Genomic DNA, 10,158 nt, shown 5'->3' with positions numbered 1-10,158 from the left:
GGATGTCCCTGTGCATCTGCACAGAGGAAAGGAGTAGCTTCCAAGCCGTCTAGTACTGCCTGGCTAGAAGGGGTTCCCAAGCCGAGAAAAGAAAAAGAAAACAAACAAACAGACAAATCGAAACAGAACAAATCAGAGCAAACAAACAAACAGAGAAAAAAGCCCCGGAGGTCCCAAAAGTGTGGCGGCACGGGCCGGGAGCAGTTTCACAGTTGAGTGGTGTTTTGCAGCCTTTCAGGAAGAAGGAAAGATGGCACACGGAGCCAGGTATTTGAGAGAAGGAGGGGGAGGTGGTGAGAGGTAAAGAAGAAATCTAAAGAAGTGGAAAAAAACACCAGCAGCCAACAAAAGGCACTCAGGGAGCCAGCCAGTGCAGGTGGGTGGAATCCAAGTGACATCGGGGTGAAGCTTGTGCTTTCCAGCCAAGGGACTGTGGCTGCAGGAAGCAGAGGAGGCCGAGCTGGGGTGAAGAAGGGTAGGGGGTGGGAAAGCGTATATCACTGGTTACCGGTTGTTCTGTCTCCTGCTGGAAGCTCTGTGAAGCTGCTTTCTCGTACCCCCTGTTTCGCTGATCTCCGATAGGAGTCTAAGATGGTGGATCCATGCTGCAGTAGCTGATGGGGACCTCTGCATGTATCTCTCCTCCCTCTCTGTTCTTGGTCAGTTTCTTACTCCATTTGGTGCTTGGCTGAGTTCCTTGTCTCTTCATTTGATGCTTAGGGTTTCAGGATTGACGTGTGACTCTGTTTAACTTAGTTTTTTGGATCTTTGCTGTGGAGGGATGGCATGGTTCTTCTGACTATAGCGCCATGTTGCCCAGAAGTCCCCTTTCATTTTTGATACTGGGAATTTGTATCTTATTTTAGCTGCTTAGTTTAGTTCCTTTTAAAGAACCAGCTATTGGTTTCATTGATTTTCCTCTGTTGTTTTTCAATTTTCTTTACTGTTGTTTTCTGTTCTATCTTTATTATTTCTCCTCTGTTAACTTTGAGCTTAATTTGCACCTATTTTTCTAGTTTCATAAGGTAGAAACTTAGATGATTAATTTGAGAGCTACTTGCTTATTAACATCAATGTTAATGCTATGAATTTCCCTCTAATCACTGTTTTAGCTGCATCCTATAAATTTGATACGTTGTTTTCACTTATGTCAGTTGAAAATATTTTCTAATTTTCCTTGTGATTTCTTCTATGACACATTGGTTATTTACAATGGTTTCATTTAATTTCTAAATATTTGTGGATTTTCCACGTGACTTTCTGTTACTAACTTCTGGTTTAATTCCATTGTGATCAGACAGCAGACTCAATGTTACTTCAGTCCTTTTCAATTCCCTGAGATGTGTGCTGTATCCTGGAATAGAGTCTATCTTGATGAATGTTTTGTGTGCACTTAAAGAGAACTATGTAGTATGTTATTATTGGATGGAATGGTCTATAAGTGTCCATTAGATTGGTTCATAATGTTATTCAAGTTTTCTATATCTTTGCTAAAATTTTTCTACATGTTCTATAAATTACTGAGAGAAGAGTGTTGAAATATTCAACGGTAATTGTGTATTCATCTATTTCTCCTTGCAGTTTTATCAGTTTTTGCTTCATATATTTTATTGTTGTTGTTGTTGTGTGCTGTTGAGTTGATTCCGACTCATAGCGACCCTATAGGACAGAGTAGAACTGCCCAGTAGGATTTCCAGGGAGTGGCTGGTGGATTCTAACTACTGACATTATGGTTTGCAGCCTGAGCTCTTAACCACTTCTCCACCAATTTTGGAGCTCTGTTATTAGGCACGTAAATGCTTAAGATTATTATGGCCTCATGATTAATTGACAGTGAGGCTCATATTATGTGCATACCTGTACGGTATTGTCCTATGGCTCATTGGTGCTCTATTCATTTTTTTCCTTATTTTTTCTGTGTTTCTATTGCTGCATCATCAAGATCACTTATATTTTCTTCTGCAGTGTCTAATCTGATGTTAATCCCAATCAGTGTGTTTTTTCATTTTGTAGCTTGTGTCTTTCATTTATAGAAGCTTTATTTGTGTCTTTTTAATATCTTTCATTACTCTCCTCATCGTGTTTATGCTTCCCTTTACCTTCTTGAACACATGGAGTACACTTATAGTAGCTGTTGGAGCAACTTTGTCCTCTAATTCTTCACCTCTGTCATTTTACTGTCTCTCTGTGTACATTATGGGCCATATTTTCCTGTTTCTTTAAATGTCTTGTAAATTTTGTTTGAATGCCAGACATTATGAGTTCTACATTTGGTATGAAAATTTTTGTGCAGGTCCAAATCTGTGGTCTTGCCGATATCACTCTTCTGTACAATTTGCATCAGGGGTGGGTAAATTACAGCCACAGCCAGGCCAATCAGGCCCATTCACTGATGTGCTTGTCTGTGGCTGCTCCTAAACTTCAACAGCAGAGTTGATTCATTGTGACAGAGACCATACAGCCTGCAAAGCCTAAAACATTTACTCCCTGTGCCTTTACAGAAAAGGATGCTGTTCTAGAAGAATATTTTTATGTAAAATAGCATATCATGCATTCTTTGTGTTCAAGTGGGATGGAAAGCTATTAACTTAATAGTGTCTCTTAGAGAATACTTGTCTTAACTATAGTGTATTTTGCTTTTTTTTTCCTTCTTAGATCCACTTCTACTCTCCAGTTATTTCTGTTGATGAGCCAGAGGCTTGAAACTGTCCTTTCCCTGCTCAATGGCTGATCTGTACTTTTTGCCCAAAGCAAGCACCCCAATGAATGAGGTAAGTATCTATATTATTTTTGGCTGAGAGTTTAATTTTTGTTAATTGTGACTGCTTTAAAATTGCACCACAGTTAACTCTATCTTCATTTACTTTCCAGGAACCAATGAATTCCAGCAACATAAATGATTACTTTGGGTTAACTGATATGGAATATTCAGTGGATGGTGAGACCTCTCCATGTTCCTTGGGGGAGGTCAGAAAATTCTCCAGTTTATTTGTGCCAATTGCTTACGCCTTGATATGCATCTTTGGCCTACTGGGAAATATTTTAGTGGTGATCACCTTTGCTTTTTATAAGAAAGCCAAGTCGATGACAGATGTTTATCTCTTGAACATGGCCATTGCGGACATACTGTTTGTCCTTACCCTCCCGTTCTGGGCAGTGAATCACGCTAGCGGAGCGTGGTATTTTAGTAATGTCATGTGCAAACTGACCAAAGGCATCTATGCCATCAACTTTAACTGTGGAATGCTGCTCTTGACCTGTATCAGCCTGGACCGGTATATTGCTATTGTACAGGCAACCAAGTCTTTCAGGCTCCGATCCAAAACGTTAGCACACAATAAGGTCATCTGTTTTGCAGTGTGGGTGGTATCCATCATCATTTCCAGCTCCACGTTCATCTTCAGTCAGAAGTACAGTATGCAAGGTGTCGATGTCTGTGAACCCAAGTACCACAATGTCTTGGAGCCCATCAAATGGAAATTGCTGATGTTGGTGCTCCAGCTGATCTTTGGTTTCTTCATCCCGCTGATGTTCATGATATTCTGCTACACATTTATTGTCAAAACCTTAGTGCAAGCCCAGAACTCCAAAAGGCACAAGGCCATCCGTGTGATTATAGCAGTTGTTCTGGTGTTTCTGGTTTGCCAGACCCCCCATAACATGGTACTTCTTGTGACCGCTGTAACTATGGGCAGGACGGACAGAGCCTGCAGTAGTGAGAAGCTGATTGGCTACACCAAAACTATCACCGAGGTCTTGGCTTTTCTGCACTGCTGCCTCAACCCGGTGCTGTATGCCTTCATTGGCCAGAAGTTCAGAAACTACTTCCTGAAGATCATGAAGGACCTGTGGTGCGTGAGGAGAAAGCACCAGTCCACCGGCTTCTCCTGTTCCAGGATGTACTCAGAAAGCGCCGTCTCCAAACAGACCAGCGAGACAGTGGACAATGAGAACGCGTCGTCCTTCACCATGTGATGTGCTGTGCAGAACGAAGCATTCCCTTCTGTGGGTTGTGAAGCCTGTTATTAGATGTTATGCAAAAAATAGTCCATAGCCAAATACATATGAGAAATGTGGAAATTCAACAAAACTAAGCAGATGTTTCTACTGCAGGACCAGAGACGGAGTGTGGCGTGCTAAAGGGCAGGAGGGGTCTCTGCATGGCGAGGCGTGGGAGGGCTCCACCATGTAGGGTTTCCCAAATTTACTTAAAAAAGAATGCTTTGTTGCTCTGGTGGATCTTACAGGGCTGGTGTTCCACAAAACAGGCTTTGGGAAATGCTGAACTAAAATGAATTATTTACAAATTTGAAGTTTTAGAATTACTCATGAAGCGGCCATTGTCCACAATTACTTGTGGCCCTGGCACAAAACAACAATATGGTTTGACAAACCCGAACAGGAAAACAAACACAAAATCCTTCACCTAACTCAATTTTGAAAAAAAGTTGAATGTTTTTGCTCATGAAAATGTTTACCATGGCCAAATATAAATGATGAAACAGACTGGCTTGAGTCTCTCTCATTTTCCTTTGATACACTCAGCAAGCGTGAGATCGTGAAAAGGCAGAAGGAAAACAAGCTCAAGGACTCACAGTGTACAAACGGTGGCTGCATTCGTCACTGTGGATACAGCAGTTCAGGCTGTGACGGCCTTCAGAAGAAGTATAAACATGTTTGTACTTCCCGGAGAAACTGTTCTCTGTAAGTGGTGACTCGCCCGTAAACGTCTGTTGGACAAAGAGTTCTATCAAGGCAGGAACTACAGCGGTTTTGTCCACAGCTGTGTCCCAGGTGTCTAGCAGAGTTTTGGGCATACAGAAGAAGCTTAAGGAATATTTAGCGAATCATAACAAAATTGGAGTTTTTAGTGCAGTGTGAAGTGTTAGGTGTTTTTATTTTATTTTGTATAAATAGAATAGTTTCTAAAAGAAGAAGAATGAAGCTTTCTTGGGACCCTATAGAAAGAACTCAGGCTTCATTCTCATTATAGAGCTGGGGAACCATGAGGAGCTGAGGATTTTTGGTCGTTAAGGGGTTTCCAGCTTGTGTATAGCTAGAAAAATTTCAACTTCTGATATTGATTTTAAAGTGGCATCACCCAATGTTTGAGGTCAGCTATGAAATCACATTTTAACAACTCTCTTCAGCTCCACAGAACTCAAGTATTTTTAAAGTGCTGTGTAAATACACGAACCCAGGTGGGAAAATATCCACGTGTGTTACAAAAACACAAACACGTATCACAAAAGTACTGACATGTTTCATTCTGACGAATGTGCTATCTGAGGCTCGATGTTGTTTTTGTAATCTTACCTCCGTCCCCATGTAAAACTCCAAATTTTGCCCTGAGATTCAAAGTCTGTGTTTTTCAGAAATAAAGCTACTCTATGTGTGGAGAAGGAGTCAGCTTGAATTCAGCGCTCAGACCGAGGGGATCACTGCCCTGAGTGGGGCGTTGGGGGGGCCTCCCTTCGTCCTCACAGGCCTGTCAGCATTCGGCTGTGGGGTCAGCGAGGGGACTCCCAGACCCTCCCAGTGTGTCCGAGTGCACTGACGGGATCTGTCAAAAACGTTTTCTGTTTGAAGATCGGCCCAGAAACATCTCGCTTACTTGGCACGGGAGGGGACTGAGTTACAGGGAATGAAACCTGCGAGAGCCGGAACTCTATGGGCCGTGCTTTTCCGGCTCTCGCAGGTTTCCCGCCTTTGGCAGGGTGCACGCTGACCATATTTCTATTGCTCCTTTTAGTGGGAAATATTTGCGTTTTCCTTCTCTGACAAGTTTCCGCCTTACACAGCTTCCGCCTTTCGCGTGTTTTACTGTATTATGTGTGATTTAAATTTTCAGATCCATGAAGCATGTTCTTTAAGCGCTAGCCCTTTAAAGATGTCGACCTTAGTGAATAAAGATGTTTCTAAAATGTACGGCATTCTTTCTTCTTAGATACAGGACGCTGGGCGGCCCCGTCTTGTCGTGCTCCTCGGGGACTCGGAACAGGTGCAATGCTACCTGCTTGGTGCTGGCCCCTCCAGAGACACTGGGCAGGGTGGGCGCATGTGGCTTGCCGGTGGGAGCTGGGACCCCCGTTTTGCCCGTGCATTTGTGTAAACAGGCCATCCGTGAGCTGGGAATCAGGGGGCCTCTGCTGCCCCATTTTCCAAGCACCTAGGACACCCCATCTGCTTCCTGAACGCTGCAGGAAGGGTGGGGCTTTACGTTTCCTTGTACGTGCTTTGAACGTCACCGTCCCCACAAAGGGTAATTCCTCTGATGGGCTCTGAAGCCTGCTGGTTGCTGTATGGCGGGCACTGCCGCTAGCTTCAGGGACTGGAGGGACACGGAGGAGGCCTCATGTGGGTAAAGATCACCCTCGGGTAAAGGAGGGGAGAGCTCACTCTCCACACTCTGGGATTCAACCTGCACACCTGTAACGTCTGTTGCAAGCTGCCAGATGGCATTCACACTTTCCTCCTTGAGTTGCACTTACTAATAGATGTATGTATATATATTGACGTCCTATTTAGGTAAATCCATAAGAGAGATAAAGACAAAAATCTGTCTTTTCTAACTTTTGGTTTATTTCTCTCACACATTAGAGTCCAGGTAGACAGTCCAGGACAATAAACAGAATGCTGTTCTCCTTAACTCCTGGCCCAAAGGGGCTGCTCTGGCTCTCTCCATCACACATGCATCCAGCCAACAGAAAGAGAAAAACAGGGGAAGCAGACGACCTTTTCCTTCTCTCTAAGGGCACAGCTTGAAAGCTGTGGACACCATTCCTGCTCTCATCCCATTGGTCTGAAATTAGTCATATTGTCACAGTAGGTGCAAGACAAAATGGGAGATGTTGGCTTCAGCTGGGTGGCCATGTGACCACATTAAAATCTTTTACTATGGAGGAAGGGAAAATGGCTGTCAGGAAAACAAACCTCAGTGGAAGGAAGAGCAACCATACTACTCGCTTGAAAGAAGAGGGAAGCCACAAATTCAACCACTAAAACCAGTGGATATCAAGTCGATTCCGACTCGTGGTGACCCTGAGTGTCAAACTACAGCTGTGCTCCACAGGGTTTTTAACAGCTAATTTTTCGGAATGAGATTGCCTGAACTTCCTTCTGAGGTACCTCTGGGTCTACTTGAACCTCCAACCTATCAGTTAGCAGCTGAGCGCATTAACTGCTTGAGCCACCCAGGGACTCCATAAATTGTAAATAGGTACTTAAAGCTGCAGGAAAGGAAAAAAGAGCCCAACTAGCTAACGGTTTCAGGAAAGTGACCTAAGAAGAGCCGGGCGCTGATAGGGACGAGAGCCTAGCTGATGCAGGCGAGGAGAAAGGGCTCCGCACGGAGGTGCTGCCCGCGACCCCCCGGGTGGCTCCTACGAGCAGAGGCCTTTCATGCCATATTTCACCAGCGACCACCCCAGAACCTGAAACTGCACATCTAAACTTTCAGAGCAAGAATACTAGTAAAAATAGCTTTGTTTTCTGCCTCATTTTGAAAGATTTACTGTATTCTTTAATTGTTAATGACATTTGAGGCCCCTTTTCTGACCCTACAGTGTAAATAGATGAATGAGTACATGTCTTCCCACTAGTAGCGAGCAAATGCATTTATGATCTGTTGCAAGGTGGTTGAGACTTCCTTACTTCACCCAAGGCCTGGGGGTGGGGGATTACGGTGATCTGTAGGCGCTTCCGGTTTACTTTAGCGATGAGCACCGCTGCCCTCTAGTGGACCCAAGCTGCACTCACAGGTCACAGAAACAGCCTCTCCTGAGGCCAAAATGCTAAATGAGGAGAAAAATTTTGAAGTTCGTTTTAAAACCCAAATGTATGATATTAATATAGGATATTATACCCAGTCTTTTTTTAAAGGGGATGAAGTCCTTAGAAATATTAACTTGAATAGTCTGACTGCAATATTGCTGCTGTTCAATTTTTTCTTATTGTTGAAATGGACTCGACAGCAACAGATCTGGCTTAGTTTCGGTTTAATATTCATATCAAAGTAGAAAGGATCCTGACTTATTTTATTATTATTATTGTTACCATTGTTTTGCTATGTGACTACCTAGATTTTGCTCATTTGTTGTTATTGTAATTGTTTTTGGTCATAGTCTATATGAATGTGTGTATGAACGCATGCATATTAGTATATATACATATACATCTCTACATATACCCGTATACATATCTTTAGGGTATGTATTTTAGCACAATTTTTTAGGATATTATAACTAACATAGAAAAGATTTTAAAAAGGAGAAGAAATGTAAGTAATCTCTGCTCACCAGAATTTAATTATAAAATTTTAATATTAAACAAAAACCTCAATTTTCCAGCTTTCTAAGTTCTGGGCATATCAGAATCTGCTTTGCCCTAATTGCTAGGACATCAGAGGAGCAGGAGTGGCATTTGGGTTGGGGGGCATCCCCCTGGAAACTCTGCTGCTCCGGCCCACACAGTGGGTCTGGGTGGGGCGGTGGTGGTTCTGCTCCGAGACGCCCAGTCAGCACTATTTCATGCTGGAACAGCAGCTTGGCCTCCTGGGTGTCGGGCCTTCTCACAGGGCTGTTGCTCTATTGCAGATCTTATTCCACTGATGTCCATCCAGCACCCAAGCACACGACTGAGCACCCTACACATCGCCCCCCAGTGACCCGGCGTCCTTGCCTCGTTCAGGTTTATCAGCAGAAAGTGGCAGATCCGTGAGAGATTTGGTGAGCAGGGCCTCTAGGGCTGCAATTAAGGAGATACGTGGGACCTTGTCAGCTACCTCGATGGCCATTTTACCCCTTTACATTGATTCCACTCAGTCAGCTATAGATCACTTAATCGATGTGGTTGATAAATGATAGATACCAGTTACCATCGGGTTGATTCTGACTCATGGTGACCCCATGTGTGTCAGAAAAGACATGTGCTGCATAGGGTTTCTGATGGCTGACTTTTCAGAAGCAGATCACCAGGCCTTTCTTCTGAGGTACCTCTGTGTAGACTCGAACCTCTAACCTTTTGGTCAGCAGCTGAACGTTTTCTCCATTTGCACTACCAGTGACTCAGTGCCATCGATAGCACCCACCAAAGTCCAAGACTCCCCGTCTTCCCGAGGGCCCAGCTGGACCACGTGCCCCAGCTTTCTGCGGGACAGTGAGGCGGCGTGGCGAGGCTCTGGCCACAATATGTGAGTAGAAATGAAGGGCACCACTTCCAGCCTGGCCCATATGACTCTCGGGGGAGTGCTCTCCTTGCTTGTTCCACTTGGTTTGTTCCAGGGACACTCTTTCCTACTCTCCTTCCCTCACTCCCAGAGGTTTGCTTTCCTCCCATTCATACTCCTCAGCTGACTGTGAATGACACCATCAGATGGGGGCTCTGCTCTGCTCCATGAGAATTCTCCAACCCTCCCTGCCTTGGACTCTTGGTAACCTTGTTCCCTCTTCTGATAGGGAAAGCAACCCTCCCCGTCAAAAGCCAACTTCCCATCCTCACTCTGGTCCTGTCTGTGGGAGATTGGATTATAGTCTAGATTCCACACTCCCCATGGGAGTGTTGAACACCCACACATCCTTGCTGTGGCCTCTTGGTGGGTCAAGTATACCTCTGACCCGTGGCTTTGGACTTTGCCACATGATGGAACAGATAAGGCATCTGAAGTAGGCATGGAGCTCCATTTCTGCATTTGTGAATTAACTAGACAAATATTTATAGACTGAATGACCATGTGCTAGGTGTTGGCCATGTAACGGTGAGAAAGATGTACTTCTTGGCCTGATGATGTTTCGTCTCTAGGTGAGGACACGTTATAAAAGTAAAATGTATATAATGGGTGGATGAATGGATGGGTGGATGAGTCGATGGATGGATGGGTAGATGAGTAACGAATGGACGGTTGGATGGATGGATGGGTGGGTAGATGAGTAGATGGTTAGATGATGAATGGATGAATGAGTGGATGGATGAGTGGATAGATGGATGAGTGGATGGATGGATGGATGGATGGTTGGATGGATGAGTGGATGGTTGGAAGGATGGATGGGTGGATGGGTGGATGAGTGGATGGATGGATAGATGAGTGGATGGGTGGATGGGTAGATGAACTGACTGGTAGATGAGTGGATGAATGGAAGGGTGGATGATTAGATGGATGGA

The 10,158-nt window shown here is 44.3% G+C and overlaps 1 protein-coding gene across 3 annotated transcripts in view; it reads left to right on the top strand.

Moving 5' to 3' along the window:
• Positions 1-9,210, top strand: part of CCR6 (C-C motif chemokine receptor 6) — a 48,005-nt gene extending 38,795 nt beyond the window's left edge. For 2 of the 3 annotated variants that reach the window (XM_023728508.1, XM_023728500.1), the window contains 2 exons: positions 2,656-2,771; positions 2,872-8,824. In XM_023728508.1, coding sequence (XP_023584276.1) covers positions 2,724-2,771; positions 2,872-3,975 — 1,152 coding nt within the window. In that variant the 5' untranslated portion in view covers positions 2,656-2,723 and the 3' untranslated portion in view covers positions 3,976-8,824. Of the gene's footprint in view, positions 1-2,655; positions 2,772-2,871; positions 8,825-9,061 lie in introns of those variants that run through there. The other variant, XR_002823573.1, reaches the window with a different exon arrangement.
• The last annotated feature ends 948 nt before the right edge of the window (positions 9,211-10,158 follow it).

The sequence above is a fragment of the Trichechus manatus genome, unplaced genomic scaffold (assembly GCF_000243295.1).
Source record: "Trichechus manatus latirostris isolate Lorelei unplaced genomic scaffold, TriManLat1.0 scaffold00002, whole genome shotgun sequence".
In the NCBI taxonomy this organism is placed as follows: domain Eukaryota; kingdom Metazoa; phylum Chordata; class Mammalia; order Sirenia; family Trichechidae; genus Trichechus; species Trichechus manatus.
This window is presented reverse-complemented; position numbering and strand designations above follow the sequence as displayed.